A 14802-nucleotide genomic window follows, 5' to 3' on the forward strand; every position below is an offset into this window, starting at 1 on the left:
CACAAGCTATCTGGCTTTCGGTGCGGCCATTCATATCCACGTGAAGCCTTAAGAAAGAGAAAACAAGGCATCTAGTTAATATCGTGCTGACGCACTCGCAGCTGCATGGTCAACGGTCATACTTCTCACGGGTCTTGGCATGTGGGCTTGCATGACACGTTCTTTGTTGAAAAGCTGGGGTGAGAGGAGTTGGTTCTGGATGGCAAGATAGTCGTAAGAATGCCATTTTCACTCCTACATTCGGAGATAGACTTTGTTTTTGATATCGCTGGTTTTTTACTTTCACCGTATCGTGCAATCTACACAACTTACCGATGGCACTGCCACAGCGAGGATACACACAACAGAAGAAAGAACAACTCGGACGAAACCAGCCCAGCGCTGAGACGAGACAAGGTAGACAGGTGGCACTGTGTTCGCACGTGGCGCCCCACCCAGACGTCACAGCGTCATCACTACCACCCTCACTTCTACCCGGCGAATGAACGAGCAATTGAGGGTATATTTATTTGGACTTATGTTTTTATTTATTTGAAAAGCTATTTTTAAAAATAAAATATTAGCTTCTGTAATAAAATTTTAATTTCTCAGCATATAAATTAAAAAAAATATCTCAACAAGCTTTTCAGCTTTAGTTTATTTTACTTAAAAGTAGACTTCTGAATTTTTCAAAAACAACTTCTTCAAAATATCATTTAGTCTGACTTCTAGCTACTAACAACAGAAGTAAAACTAGAAATAGAAAACAAACCTGAGTATCCCATCACTCTTCGATTCTACAATGTACTAGCATTCGTACGTATTTGCCACGTTTTTTTCAAAGAAAAATTCAAGGGTACCGAATGTTATGAACCTAGAGGCGGCACTGTAAAAAAGAGTGCAGCTTTTTGATAAGAGATTACTCCAAATAGTTTTGGATAAGGTTAGGTCAGGAACATATGATGTTTTGGATGAGGTTTGATCAAATTGTAAAATTTTGATCATTAATATTTTTGAAAATATTTAATTTCAAAACTTGAAAATTATAAGCATAAATTTATCTTAAAAAATATTTTTATAGTATTATAAATTTATTAAACTTTATAAATATATTATAGTAAAAAATAATGATCAAAGATATAAATCAAAGACCGTAACATATTCAAATATTTTTTTATCCATCTGTCCTCATGCTGACGGGCCCATTTCCGTATCCAACTCATATCTGCATCACCAAATTTGTCCCGAACAGAATAAAAAAGTTGGAACAGAAAACGTGAAAAAGAAATTGGCAACAAATTTGAGGAGATTACGACGAGAGAAAACGAGGAAAAAAAGAAGGGGGGAAGGGGTGGGGGAGGAGGGGAGGGTGCAGCAGCAGAGAGGACGAGAGAAGAGAGGCGTGGTGCAGTACACGCTACGCACGCGCCTCGGCTCGCAGCGCTGGCAGCAGCGGAGCACGATAAAATTCTCGTCGCCTTCGCGTCCTTGTCCTCCGCTCATAGTTTCCTCCGTCCTACTCGTCGCTTCGCCTAGAGTCGGTGCCCGGAGGTGACTCGCCCTTGCGCTCGTGACGGTATGGCCATGGACGACGCCGCCGCCGCTTCCTCCTCCTCCGTGTACGCTGCCGCCGCTGCCTCCGACCCCACGCACGGGTGGCAGACGGTGTCCTACCCCAAGCGCCACCGCAAGCAGCCGCCCCCAGCCGCTGCGCCCGATCTGGCGCTGCAGGCCGGCGGCGGCTCCAAGGCCAACGTCTTCGACGACGTCGAGAAGCGCTCCCAGGAGCGCCACCGCGCGCTGCAGCAGCAGGCGGCCTCCAAGGCGGCCGACCTCGACGACGCGCGGATCTTCGCGGCCGCGGGCTACTCCGACGACGATGACTCCGACGAGGCCGCGGCCCCGCGCCAGGAGGGGGAGGCGAAGAAGCCCAAGAAGCCTAAGGTGAAGAAGCCCAAGGTGACGGTCGCCGAGGCGGCCGCCCTGATCGATGCCGAGAACCTCGCCGCGCATCTCGTTGAGATCTTGGTAACGCCCCGTCTCGTCTCGCGGAGTCGCTGTTCGGAAATCAGATCTCGTGGGGATGGCCCGGATCAAGTTTTTGTCCGTTTGTTAGGGATTGGATATGGGTAGGGTTTAGTGTTGGATCTTGCGGGACTTGATGAAATTCTGACGAAATGCTAGGTCCTACGGGGTTTCGGATCAAGATGATTCAAAATTCTATCTGCTTACGGCAGTTTTTTTTATCAGAAAGTTGGATCTTTGATTGTAAAGATGGGATCTCGGAGAGCTTTGAGTTTTGGTGCAAGGAATAGATCCTGTTAAAGGTGGTAACTCTTTCTGTCATGCTCATAGATTCCGATTGATTGTTCTTTGTGTAGGGATCGTACGAGAACCAGCCGGACATTCAGCTCATGAGGTTTGCTGACTACTTTGGCCGGGCATTTGTAACTGTGAGCTCATCGCAGTTCCCGTGGGCGAAGATGTTCAAGGAATCGCCGGTGTCCAAGATGGTTGAGGTGAGTTATTATTTCCCTAGAGATCCTGTATTCTGTTTACGCATATGAGCATTGTATTTGGATGGCACATAAATGCAATTGCTGTTTATAGGATGATTATGCTCTTACAACATGTTTATTGTCTTGTAGCCACACACACTGCATATAGAATTTAAGATTTCACGCCAAATTTGATACAATGCATTCATGCATCGTCAGTTGTCGTTTGAGAAATGGTTATGCCACATCTGTCGTATGTCTGTATTCGTAACAAACTGAATTCCAGATAACCAACCTGAGAAGTAATTGAGGCCACCAGATTATTGTAGTAATGCATACTAGAGTCCCGATTTGACGTCATCGCATTGATTATGATTGTAACATGCATGTCAAGAATATTGGCTTGATTATGTTAATTTTGCGTGTCGGGGATGTGTAATCAATTGTATCACTATATATCCTAATACAACTGGATAAGGTCATTTAATTACTATTATGTTTTACCACATGCTTCATATTAGGCATTATAGTCTTGCATCAATGACATTGATTGAATGATACGTGTTTCCTTCCTACAAAAATTGTAGCTATGCCTATACATGCTAGTAATGTTTCGGTCTATGTAGCACCGATATGGATACGCGGATACACTATTTTTTCAAAAAACCCGATACGCGGATACATTTACATTTTTTTAAAAACCATAAATAAGTTACTAACATATTCTACTTAAATTCTATTACATAACATACTTAAAAGTCTCAATTAATCAGACAAGCTATTGACAGCTAGTAGGGAAACTATCCTGCCAGGATGCAATTCAGCACTGACATTGCACATCACAATTCACAAACTTAATCTGATGGAAACAAGAAAACCACATCTGAGTAGCCAATGAATTGGGGTGGAAATGGTAGGAAAATGCATGAAACAAGTTCATAATTCTACCGAGCTTTGAATTATTGTGAAGTTTGCTCATTCAACAGAGTGCTACACCGATAAATGAAAAATTCCTCAAGGAAACATGGCATGACAGTTCTTCAATTCTAATAGACTGCAACAACGAAAAGATGATGAAGCCAAACTGTTTTTCTTTTCTGAGAAGTACATTCTGGGAGCTTAGAAAAAGACATGGTAATCAATCAAAGGTTTGAGGGCCTGATCATTTGCAGCTACAAAGCACTAGTAAATACTTGTCAATTGTAGCTGCATGCTGGGCTGGAGGGTTGCTCTACAAGAACTACAAGAACAGATCATGCTTTGCCAGGCTACTGGCTAGAGGGCAGAGGAGTAGAGAGCGGCTACTCACCAGATCAGTGAAGGTGTTGCTGGTTGGAGGGAGTGGAGGCGCAGGTGGGCGGGGGTCTGCTGGCTGGAGACAACGAGGCGTGGCCGAGCGGGCGGGCGGAGTGGTTTCCGTCTGGAGCTGCGGGATGGCGGGGCGGCTGCCGGCGGGAGGGCGGGGTGGCTGCTAGCTGAAAGGAAGCGGCAGGCGAGGAGCGGGCGATGGAGAGGAAGAAACGAGGACTCGGGGAGGAAAGAAGCTCACTTCACTGCTGTCGACTCGCCGCTAGTCGCCGCTGCGGCCTGCGAGCGTGGAGGCGGCGCCGCTGCCGCTGCCGCTGCTTTGTGCTCATGCGTGCGGGCGGCTAGGTTATTGACTGGAGCACCTGTGACTTGATGTATCGGCTTGGGCTGGGCCATATCGACTTCGTGGACCAATACGTACCGGCCCAAGTATCTGATTTTTGTGTATTTATTTTTGGGTGGATACTGCTTGGATACGTATCGGTCGTGTATCGGTGGCGTATCCATATCAGATACGGTGTCCGGTGCGGATACGCGACCAAAGTGACTTATCTGTGTTTTAGAGGTTTCGGTATACTGCTGGTAGCTGATATTGCCGTTTTGACTCGGATTAACATGATTGTATTTTACGTTACATTGAGATATATAAGCAAGATATTGCCTCTTGCTTTTGTTTGTAGGTTATTTTTGGTATGCATCTAACTAATCGGTGTATTGTGCAGATTCCGTTGTGCCATGTTCCTGAGCCAGTTATCAAGACGGCGAGTGATTGGATCAGTCAGAGATCTCCTGATGCCCTGGGAGATTTTGTTCTGTGGTGTATAGATAACATCATGTCTGAATTGTCAGGTCAAGCAGCAGGAGCTAAGGGGTCAAAGAAGGTTGTTCAGCAGTCTCCAAGGGCTCAGGTAACATCTATCTCATTATGATTTTAATTATCTAGTTACAAGGTATCATCTACTTTCGATGGAGAGTGCAAATAATATTGCAATTAGAACCGTATTCTTTTGTTTGATATGAAGGAGCTACTTAATTATCGGGTGATTTCTTAACATCCTGTTAGTTTAATTAGCTTAATTTGTCTGCAATATGTTTGACAAGGCGAAGCATACCATGCCCTTTGTTTTAATCACATGGGCTAAACTGGATCCTTGTCAATGGAGTCTAGCAGTAATATGGTGTGCTAATGCATTTATAAAGATATGGTTCTCAAACAACCAGCTTGCAATGACCAACAAGTAGGTTGCACAAATGATATATTATTGGAATAATATGCTGCCATCTTGCATGGCTGGATAGAAGTAGATGCTTTGGTAGTGCCATTTGCGTTAGATATAAAGGTTTGTGATTGTGTGATAAAACTTAGAAAGAATCTGCTTTAGTTCTTTTTAGATACCCTTTTATCTGAGTAAGGAAGAAACCAGATGTTTACATAATTGTTTGATTAGGACCACTAAGTGTTTATTCTAATTTTCTTTTGTTCATAATTTGATACTTCCTGATGAAATTTTAGCATTATTAGCATTCTGGGCTCTTGATTTTAACTTACTGATGTCAAGTTTGTTTCTCTTATATGCAGTATCTTCCCATATTTTCCCCTTTCTGTAAGTTCGTTAGGAGAATGAAATATTTGGTTAAGGACGTTCAAGATTGCATGGAAGTCATATATATGATAAAGCTTAAGTTGTCGATCATGTAACTTGACTGGTGTAACTTACATAGGACTATTGACCTTTTGATTTTAATGATGCATAACTCCATCTCTCTCTTTTTGGCCGGTAGTTCTTAACTGAATATTGCTGTTGACAGGTTGCAATCTTCGTTGTCCTTGCCATGACTTTAAGAAGGAAGCCTGAGGTACTAATAAGCCTCCTGCCAAAGATAATGGGAAACAATAAATATCTTGGACAGGAAAAACTTCCCATCATTGTCTGGGTTATTGCTCAGGTATTTCTTCCCTGGTCCTAGTGATGCTTAATACTTATGATGCTCTAAATTTTTTTCATTTTTCATTTCCTTGTATAAATTCTTTTCTGATGTACTACAGGCGTCTCAAGGTGACCTAGTGACTGGCATGTTTTGCTGGGCTCATTTCCTATTTCCGTCACTATGTGCAAAGTCAAGTGGGAATCCCCAGGCCAGAGATTTGGTTTTGCAGTTGCTCGAGAGGTATTGCATAGTGTAAAGCTGATGAAGAACATTTTGTTTCTATGTTCTCTGTTATAGGACAGGAGACATTCTGATTCCATCTTAATACACTCCAAAAATATTTATAAATCACTTCATATTTTTCATGTGTAGAATTTTCTCAGTCCCCAAAGCTCGAGCTGTCTTGTTGAATGGTGCTGTTAGAAAGGGGGAGCGCCTGGTTCCCCCTGGTACATTTGACCTGTTCATGAGAGCTGCATTTCCTGTTTCTAATGCTCGTGTCAAGGTTTGTTCGGTCGTTTCTACCTCCTGCTTAGTACACTTTCAAACGAGTCACGTTCTGACCACTTAGAGGAATTCTGTAGGCTACAGAAAGGTTTGAAGCAGCCTACCCAATGATCAAGGAGTTGGCTCTTGCTGGTCCTTCTGGCTCTAAAACTGTGAAACAAGCATCACAACAGCTTTTACCTTTGTGCGTGAAGGCAATGCAAGAAAGTGAGTTGAAATGCAATGTTTCATCCATTAGCTTACTTAGTAACATAGTGCCTGGTTACATTTGTTTTGACTTTTGATACACATTCAGTCAGCTTACTGGTGATATCATATTTAGACAATGCAGAGCTCACCAGGGAGTCTGTTAATGTATTCATTTGGTGCTTGACTCAAAATACGGAGTCCTACAAGCAGTGGGTGAGTAGTCTTTTGACCATTTGCTCTTGTATTGTAACCCCATGCAAGAAAGTTGGGACTCAAGTGGTTTAATTTCAATTTTCAGGAAAAACTTCATCCAGAAAATATTGAAGCCAGTGTTGCTGTCCTGAGCAAAATCGCTATTGATTGGAAGGAGGTGTCTCCTAAGCTCAATTCTGAAGCCCTTAAGACAACTGTGAAGAACTTAAAGGTTAAGGTGATAATTTCATAAATTGTCTTGTTCAACATTTTTTTTACCGTTCTGCTTTATTCACATTGTGCTTGACATGCTGTATCGCAATGCACTCCTTCAAATTGAAACTTTAGGAATCATTTAGTTAATTTTAACTCATTTATAAAGTGCTTAAGGCTTTTATGATGGCAAAACGAGATACATATTCTGTTACTTCAGGCATTTCCCACTCTTAACCATATGCAAAGGCAAGCTTTTTTTGTTAACAAAGCTAGCAATATTATTAATTTGAACTGTCAACATATCCTGAGATATTCATGTGTTCTAATCTGTGCATTGGCTGTTATTGCAGAATGAGACAGCTCAAGAGTCAGCAACGGATGCTGGAAAGCAGGCATCTATCAAAGAAGCAGACAAGTACTGCAAGGTGATCCTCGGAAGGCTGACGCACGGTGCCACCTGCTTGAAGAGCAGCCTGGTGGTTATCGTGCTTGCTGTTGCTGCTGGCTTTGTGTTATCTCCTGACATGGACTTACCGGCTGAGTGGGAGAAGCTCCAAGCGATGGTCTTGGCGCACCTGTCGTTCTAAACATACCGTCCAGATGTTGATCAAAGTTATACAAACCATCCAAAGGAGATGGCGTTCTAAACATTCCATCTCCTGACATGGACTTATCCAGCAGTGAAGAAAAGCGCAGGGAGACAAAATAAGAGGGGATAGATCCTAGAACGAAAAGAGTATAGTTTCGCGAGTTAGTTTTTCACAAGCGACTTTGCAGAGCATTAAGTTAATTGGTAGACTGATGGATAAGAAGACGGTTGGGTCAAATGGCTCAACCAGAGGACTAACACTTTTGCTTTCTCGTTCTGCGTCTGAGATGATGGGAAACAGTTTTGCTTTTAAATCTGGAATCTTGAATCGTATTCCGTGTGTGCTGGTCGAATATATGTATTTGTTGGTGTTGATACCTTGTTAAATTGTGTGTCATGCTGCGTCGATGTCTGTGCTGTTGCCCAAGATCTTCCTTCTGCAGGTGATGGATCGGACGTCAGGGTATTGTTGCCCGAAACCTTCCATTTCGGGATGGTGTTCGATGGGAAAGATTGCTTTATGGGTTACTGAGATTTAGAGATTGCTTTATAGGTTACTGATATTTAGTTGAAATTGGACTGAACCATAAGGTTCTTTTTTTTGCTGATCTACCATTTTTCAGGTGGTGTTTGGACGAGGAAAATTGCTCTGGGATCTGTGCGATTTTGTTACAATGGGACTCTACAAGGACAAAGGTTTGGATTCAGATCCCATCGATCCAAACATTCTTTTCCGCGTGTAAAATCATAATGCTCTGCAAAGGAAAGCCGTGTGGATATAGATATCCCGGGGCAGCGAGGTGCCGTGCCGGCGGCGAGGGACGGGGACGGATCATCGAACCCGCCGTCAGGTCAAGGTGCCACATGGCCGCGCTTTAATTTGCTTGACTCGTGATGAACGACGAGCCGGCACCAGCACGATGCTTGGTTGGTGCGGACGGTGGCGCCCGCCCACGTGTCGAGCGCCACCGCCACCGCCACCGCCACGGCCGACCTCTCCGGCGGACCCCGCCACTGACCCGCCAACCATGGCAAGGCAGCGCGCGCGCGCGAGCGAGTGGCCTAGTGCTATGGCACTAGCTGCTACGGCTGAGGTTGCGCTCAGTGTGCTTGCTCCTGTTGCTGCAGTGGTGCTAGCAGTACAAAGGGGACTCCACTTGCGCCCGGCGCGAATGGCAGCCCACCCCTCTTGCTCCTCGGCCTCGCCTTCTCCCGAGACATGGCGCCCTCCGCGTCCCCTCGCGCCCTCGCGCTCTCCTCCGCCACGCGGGTAGGTAGCCAGCCCAATAACGCCGAGAACTCGGCCGGTTAACAATCTCTCTTCTCCTGTGCTGTGCAGTGCAGTTGGCTGATCTGCTCTGCCTCTGCCTTGCTGCTCCTGTTGCTGCAGGTCTGCCTGCCACTGACGCTGGCGCTGCGGCAGCGGCCGGAGGCGCGTGTGCCGCGCGCACCTGGCGCCCAGTTCCGCCCGGCAACCGCGTGCTCGTGGTCCCGCCCCTTGCGGCCTGAGCTCGCCGCTACGTTCCCTCGTCCCGGCGCCCGCGGCACCGGCAGGGCGCCGCCGCTGTTCCGGCCTCGCGCATGTACGCGATTTTGCTTCCTTCAACAATTCAATTTCGCTAACGAGGGCTTACAACTCTAGCTGGTAGAATCATATGCTTAAATTGCCTTGGATTTATTCCCTTCCAAGATCAGGGATGACGACGTCTCAGATCGCCAGCTCGGCCTTCACCTGGGGCACCGTCGCCGTCCTCCCCTTCTACACCCTCATGGTGGTCGCCCCCAATGCCAACCTCGTAAGTCTCCCCCTTCTCCTCTCATCCCAGCACACGACATGTCTGGCAGTCGCGGAGGGACGCACTCTGAGTCTCTGACCTCACCTCATCTCCTTGCCCTTGCGCAGACCAAACGGACCGTGGAGAGTAGCGCCCCCTACGTCGCCCTCGGCCTCCTCTATGCCTACCTGCTCTACGTGTCCTGGACCCCCGAAACCCTGCGCGCCATGTTCGCCAGCAAGTACTGGCTCCCTGAGGTACTGCAGCTGCGACAGCATCGCTGAGAAAAGAACTACGCACTGTCTCAATGTTCTGCTGCTTCAGCTGTTGCTTAGACAAATAAGATGTTTTCCTCTTATCCAATGCGCAGTTGGCTGGCATCGTCAGGATGTTCGCGAGCGAGATGACCGTCGCCTCTGCGTGGATCCACCTCCTCGCCGTCGACCTCTTCGCGGCAAGGTCAGGCACCACGGAATCAAGCATAAGTTCTGCACTGCTGGGGATGCAAGAGAGATTGTTAACGATTGTGTTTGAATCCGTAATGCAGGCAGGTGTACCAGGATGGCATCAAGAACGACATCGAAACGAGGCATTCGGTGTTGCTGTGCCTGCTCTTCTGCCCGGTTGGGATCCTGGCTCATGTGATGACTAAGGTACTGTCGGGCGCGGTCGGCCGCTCACACGGATGATTGGTAGGTTGTATGTACGATTCAATTGTTTGGGTGGTGGATTTTTGTGATTCCGACATGAATAAAATTGATTCAATGCACCGATTCTTTTCACCTGGGATCACCTTTTCTTTTATAATTTACGCAATTGCCTCAGCAACCGGATTTACATGTCATCGGAAATACAACTCCGCAATGTGTTATACACGCACAGCCTATCTCAGCTCTCTATCTCTCACACCTATCATCCTACTACACTTTTTGAATATACTGTGAACAAGAAGTAAATTCATATGATTTCAGACAAGCAAAAAAATATTTCAGATATCAGTAAACAAGGAAAATGAGTGGAAAAGAATCGCATTGGACTGTTCTTAGTTTTTTGAGGGAACAATAGTAGGGCAATGCCCGACTGTACAATGAAAATATTAATACAAAGAGGTTTATAATTACAAACAAAGAGAAAAAGGCAATCACTTCTCTGGATGCATTGCCTCCTTATTACAAGTCGTGCAAATGTATTGAAATAGTAATGGATCAATCCTCGTGGTAGCGGCAACAAAGAATAATTTTCCCCTATATTTCTTTTTATTACCATTTTACTGTACTTGTAATGGTATAGCGTCTGCTTTATGCCCATCAAATATCCGGTTGAGTATCAATGCCAATCTGATGCCGGCCTGTGCTAGCCTCTTCTCCACAACCGGGTATCGAGAGAAGAAATAATCATCTGCATCTCAGAATGCAGAACTGTCAAGTATTGTTACCCAAAACAAAAATATGAGGTGGTATTTTAGTTTTCATCATATCTGCGTACCTCCTAGAGTAATGCCTTGCTCCACATCTTTGTAGGCATAGTTGCAGGACAAGTGTATGCTCTCAATAGCATAGCTGCATGGCATATGGTCAAGGTCATATAACGTCAATTCTGCGTTTAACTGTAGTGCGCATGAACAAAATAGAATGTCTGAACTGAGCACGAATCCTACTCGTTTGCGCAGGTAGCCCTTTTGTTCTTGCAATTTTCCCAGTGAGGAATGTCGTCAGACCATCCATCCTACAATTCACAACATTAGAAACTAGAAATCTCTCGTCCTTGAACTGGATGGAAATCAAGACATGGACATAGTGGTGTTCTAATATACTCACTGTAAGGTTCATCTTGAGAGCCTCTACCATGGTATCCATACTTTTGTTGTAGAAGTCCTTGATTACCGTATCTATGATGCTGACATCCCACACCTAGCAAAACACAAGACTTTCAGACTGAGAACACTGAGCACAAGTGGGTAGATAGACTGTTTACGAGGGGAGACAGAACAGACATGGTGAAGGTTTGTTTTCCTCCGGTACCAGTGCACGATGATGGTGTTCCCCCCTTCGTCGTCCGCGTAGCCGACGTGCAGCGGCTGGTGCACGTCTCCGACGAAGTGCGCCAGGAACATCAGGCTCTCCGTCAGGTTATCTGATCGTTCGTGTGGATGTTCAGAATTAGTTCTGCCTAGCTTTGACAGTGTTCTGCATAGTGCTCGGGGAAAAAAAGAGCCTACATGAACTCTTTGAGTGGCCATAGCTGTAGAGCTGGTCCGTGTAATTGTTGATAGCTCCGACGACACACATCCCTTTCTGGCCACGAGAATTGTGGCAGTCCCCTGAAAGATAAATACATTTAACCGCATGAGTTCATGCTTGATGCTGCTGCACACCTTCAGCAAGCAGAACACTCGCGCCTGACTCCTCTCAACATCTCTGTCAGTCTGCGTCACTGTCAGGCAAGTTCCAGAGGTGCTCTTTGGCTTGCCACGTGAAGATTACCTCAAGTTAACAGCGAATTATTTTGATAAAGCAAGTGATTCAGAGTGTGCAACGTATGTTCTTCCTTCATTGCCAATCGGAATCGGATCTTCCAGGTCATTGCACATCACATGCAACATATCCAACTCTGACAAGAGATTGTGCGGGCACATGTGGCTGCCGGCGACGTGTTCGCAGGTGGTCACGTTCCTGGCCCCGCAAGAACGTGCGCCAAAGATAACGTGGCACCATATCTTGTTCGGAGCCGGGACAAACGACATGCCTGTCTCACTTGCCCACGTGCAATTATTAGTGAGTAGAGATGAGAGCTGCTGGTTGAAAAGAACATGTATAGCCCAACAATGAGGTCAAGTATATGCTGTGCTGATGCGTGAAGCAAGCAGATCAAAGATCTGATCTGCAACTTTACTCAAACCCCTTGTCGTCTCCTAGAAGCAACATTTCTTGGTTGGTCGTGACCCAGCCCTTGACGATGCATGAGAAAGCGTAGCCCGGCACAATTCAGAATAGCATCACCATCATGGATCGCCAATTTTACCTCAAATTCTTTCGTGGGCTGTTTAGTGAAGCTCGCAGGGCAAGCAACCTAGAAGGAAAGTGCAGTGGGAAATGATACGATGGGCACGTGTCCATCAAACTTTCCGGCAAGTGTAAATTGAATGAGATTAAAGAGAAATCCTTGTTCTGTCATATAGTCCAACATTTGTACTTTGGCAACGTATCTATTTGGTTTTTATTCGGAAGAATAAGTATCATATTGCTCCCAAACTACAATTGGCATCCCTCGACTCCACCTTGGTGCATATCCAGCTGAGCTGCTATCTAGCTCAGTATAGTTAAATGTAGCCATTTGTGCTCAAAAACAGGCTTCAACCAACTCCCTACCCCTCGCTATTTTCGGATCCGGTTCCTCTGACTTCACCGACTTTAGCCCGGTGAAGTTAGAGAGGAACAGTATTTTGTGAGAGGATGAATAATGCCTCTGACATCAAATATTGTAGTAGTGGTACTGTAGCAACAGAACTGTAGCAAATCTGTTAGTTATTGTAGCGACTTTTTACTATTCACAACACTATACCATCAAATCTGATCCCTTTATCTTAAATGAACTGTTGACAGCTCGTTGAAGTCACTGACTTGTCAGACGATCTCATTCCCTATTTTCATCGGCTTGCTACCCTCTTCCTGTCACTCGCAAAATGGAGCGATCGCAAACGAGCTTGGCATCATCCGAGAGAGAGAGAGAGAGAGAGAGAGAGAGAGAGAGAGAGAGAGAGAGAGAGAGAGAGAGCCAGAGAGGAAGGTCGGCCAGGGAAGGGGCCTCCCGACGGTGGCTCCTTTGGCCGAGCGGCTGGCTGGCCGGCGGTGCAAGCAGGGCGGCGATGACTTCCTTTGGCCAAGCGGATGAAAGTGCAAACTGGTAGTGCAGATGAGTTAAGGTGCTGATGACGACCCGAAGGCTGGATCCATTTGGTGGTGAGGCTCGATGGCGTTCGAGTGCGGCCGAGCGGTGACGGTGGCGAGGGAAGGGCGTAGCAATGGCGACTCAAGTTGGGGTTGTGCGGGAGATACTCTCTTGCAGGTAGAGTGAGGAGCAGAGAGGAGTAGGAGGGGAAGCTTGGCGGAGATATATGTGGGTGAAATTTAGGGACCGAAATTTAAAAAGTTAGTTGGATCTTATATAGAGAAATAAAAAAGAGAATTTTTAGGAGACTTCCTAAGTAAGGATACAGGGAGCGAGATTTAAGAGCCGGTTGGAGAAGTTTTTATTGATACACTTATTTTTGCTCATGCAAAAACTAAATTAGACTGTGCAGACAACGCATTTTCCTGTTTGTTTGGGCATCATTTGTGCAGGTAAACCACTGGTCTAGCAGGTTTTCCCCCTCTCTTTTCTTTTCGTGGTATTTATGCGAATTTTAAGTGAAGTGCGTGCGATAGCATTAGCCTAGCGACCCCAAGAACGCTCGCTTTGGCTTGCAGCAGTAATCAAGGCGCGCAATTAAACCACGATCAGCTTATGGAGAAGCTTGCTAGCTGCTTGCGGTGATCAAGAAGCGGGGAAGAGAAGAGAGCCGAGGGGGGAATGAGTGTGGCGTACGAGAGAACTTGAAGCTGCAGACGCCGGGCGTGTTGGCGTAGTGGAGCGGGCTCGACCAGCGGTAGTGCCAGCGCACCTGGTCCGCCCACGGGCACACCGCCGACAGCTCCCCACCCGCCGACTCCGGCAGCAGGTCCTGCACCGCCGCCGCCGCCTTCTCCGACAGGTACTTCTGTACGACACGGCCAGGCAAATTAGGATTCAGAAACACTTCCCTGCTCTCTGCAGTTCGATATGAACCAATGCCGTTTACTATGGAGTTGATAGGGCGACCTCGGCGATCTTGCAGACCATGATGTGGCCCTCCTTGCCCCACGCGTCGGCGCGGGGCGGCAAGACCGAGGCGAGGAGGAGGAGGGCGAGTGGGAACAGGAGCAGCGCCCGCGCCATCTCCCTCGCTCGCTGCTCTCGTCTCTCTCCTGCCTGCCTCCTCTGCCGTTGACGAACAGAGCAGTGCTCTGTTTTTTTTCTCCTTTCTTTTTGAGGGGTCTTGTTGTCGTCTCGAGTTGCGAGCTTTCTTGTTGTGCTGGTATTTAGTGCCGAGATTTTGTGCGGAGAAACGTAACGTGGGGGCCACTTTTGTGGCCCAGCCCGATTGGAGATGTTTGTGGACCTGTACGGATAGCCCAGTGGCAGATCAAAGAAAAATCCAATTTATCTCCCTTAACTCTTTGTTTTTTCTCTCAACTTGGAAACCAGATTTTTTTTCTTCTCTTGCAACCATCGAAACTCGTCGTTTAGACTCTCCATGCTGGTTTTTAAAGTGGTTTCATCCGATGTGTCACTCGCCCCTGGCGACTCAGCATTGGCCGAATTAAAAGAAGGAAATTCGGATCGTATCCGTTTTACCATCCCCGAACCCCGTTTCCCATTTTGAAGCACGAATCCAAGCTCTTGGAGTCGGTGTGAATCTGGACTGAGACAGTTTCGTAGAGGTTAATTGGGGTGGATTGATGGTCAAATTGGGTACACTAGCGATTGCTGGAGCTGGTTTAAGTATCTTCCGTTAGGTTAGTGGAACCTAACTCGCTTATTT

At 46.4% G+C, this 14802-nt stretch overlaps 3 protein-coding genes across 4 annotated transcripts; 2 read left to right on the forward strand and 1 right to left on the reverse strand.

The window, feature by feature from the left end:
• The first annotated feature begins 1347 nt into the window (after window positions 1-1347).
• LOC133901690 (uncharacterized) lies at window positions 1348-7794 on the forward strand. Of its 2 annotated transcripts, none has more exons than XM_062343173.1 (10): window positions 1348-2007; window positions 2361-2498; window positions 4508-4693; window positions 5595-5732; window positions 5833-5954; window positions 6087-6219; window positions 6299-6428; window positions 6544-6623; window positions 6709-6840; window positions 7169-7794. In XM_062343173.1, exons 1-10 carry the CDS (start codon window positions 1558-1560, stop codon window positions 7403-7405), a joined length of 1746 nt encoding a protein of 581 aa, XP_062199157.1. In that variant the 5' UTR covers window positions 1348-1557; the 3' UTR covers window positions 7406-7794. The 2 variants fall into 2 exon arrangements, with proteins under 2 accessions (XP_062199157.1, XP_062199235.1); XM_062343251.1 differs by having other exon boundaries at window positions 6709-6834.
• Window positions 7795-7933: 139 nt separating this feature from the next.
• LOC133901905 (protein MAO HUZI 4, chloroplastic-like) lies at window positions 7934-9964 on the forward strand. The gene is made up of 6 exons (XM_062343476.1): window positions 7934-8677; window positions 8798-8990; window positions 9103-9203; window positions 9311-9439; window positions 9553-9641; window positions 9730-9964. The coding sequence occupies exons 1-6, from the start codon at window positions 8627-8629 to the stop codon at window positions 9869-9871; spliced, it is 705 nt and encodes a 234-aa protein (XP_062199460.1). The 5' UTR covers window positions 7934-8626; the 3' UTR covers window positions 9872-9964.
• Window positions 9965-10210: 246 nt separating this feature from the next.
• On the reverse strand, window positions 10211-14271 carry LOC133901816 (endonuclease 2-like). Its single transcript, XM_062343366.1, has 8 exons — window positions 14040-14271; window positions 13767-13938; window positions 11401-11502; window positions 11176-11315; window positions 11000-11092; window positions 10840-10907; window positions 10668-10741; window positions 10211-10580 (listed from the first exon to the last, which is right to left on the reverse strand). The coding sequence occupies exons 1-8, from the start codon at window positions 14154-14156 to the stop codon at window positions 10450-10452; spliced, it is 897 nt and encodes a 298-aa protein (XP_062199350.1). The 5' UTR covers window positions 14157-14271; the 3' UTR covers window positions 10211-10449.
• Window positions 14272-14802: the final 531 nt, after the last annotated feature.

Source organism: Phragmites australis, chromosome 1 (assembly GCF_958298935.1).
Source record: "Phragmites australis chromosome 1, lpPhrAust1.1, whole genome shotgun sequence".
In the NCBI taxonomy this organism is placed as follows: Eukaryota; Viridiplantae; Streptophyta; class Magnoliopsida; order Poales; family Poaceae; genus Phragmites; species Phragmites australis.

Coding starts and splice junctions, on each gene's coding strand:
- LOC133901690 (XM_062343173.1), top strand. CDS start 1,558: ATGGCCATGGACGACGCCGCCGCCGCTTCCTCCTCCTCCGTGTACGCT. Junction 5,955..6,086: donor GTTTTGCAGTTGCTCGAGAG/GTATTGCATAGT, acceptor TTTCATGTGTAG/AATTTTCTCAGTCCCCAAAG. Junction 6,429..6,543: donor CGTGAAGGCAATGCAAGAAA/GTGAGTTGAAAT, acceptor TATCATATTTAG/ACAATGCAGAGCTCACCAGG.
- LOC133901905 (XM_062343476.1), top strand. CDS start 8,627: ATGGCGCCCTCCGCGTCCCCTCGCGCCCTCGCGCTCTCCTCCGCCACG. Junction 8,678..8,797: donor CGCTCTCCTCCGCCACGCGG/GTAGGTAGCCAG, acceptor CTGTTGCTGCAG/GTCTGCCTGCCACTGACGCT. Junction 9,440..9,552: donor GCAAGTACTGGCTCCCTGAG/GTACTGCAGCTG, acceptor TCCAATGCGCAG/TTGGCTGGCATCGTCAGGAT.
- LOC133901816 (XM_062343366.1), bottom strand. CDS start 14,156: ATGGCGCGGGCGCTGCTCCTGTTCCCACTCGCCCTCCTCCTCCTCGCC. Junction 11,503..13,766: donor CTGCAGCTTCAAGTTCTCTC/GTACGCCACACT, acceptor TTTATCTTTCAG/GGGACTGCCACAATTCTCGT. Junction 10,742..10,839: donor AGGGCTACCTGCGCAAACGA/GTAGGATTCGTG, acceptor TATGCCATGCAG/CTATGCTATTGAGAGCATAC.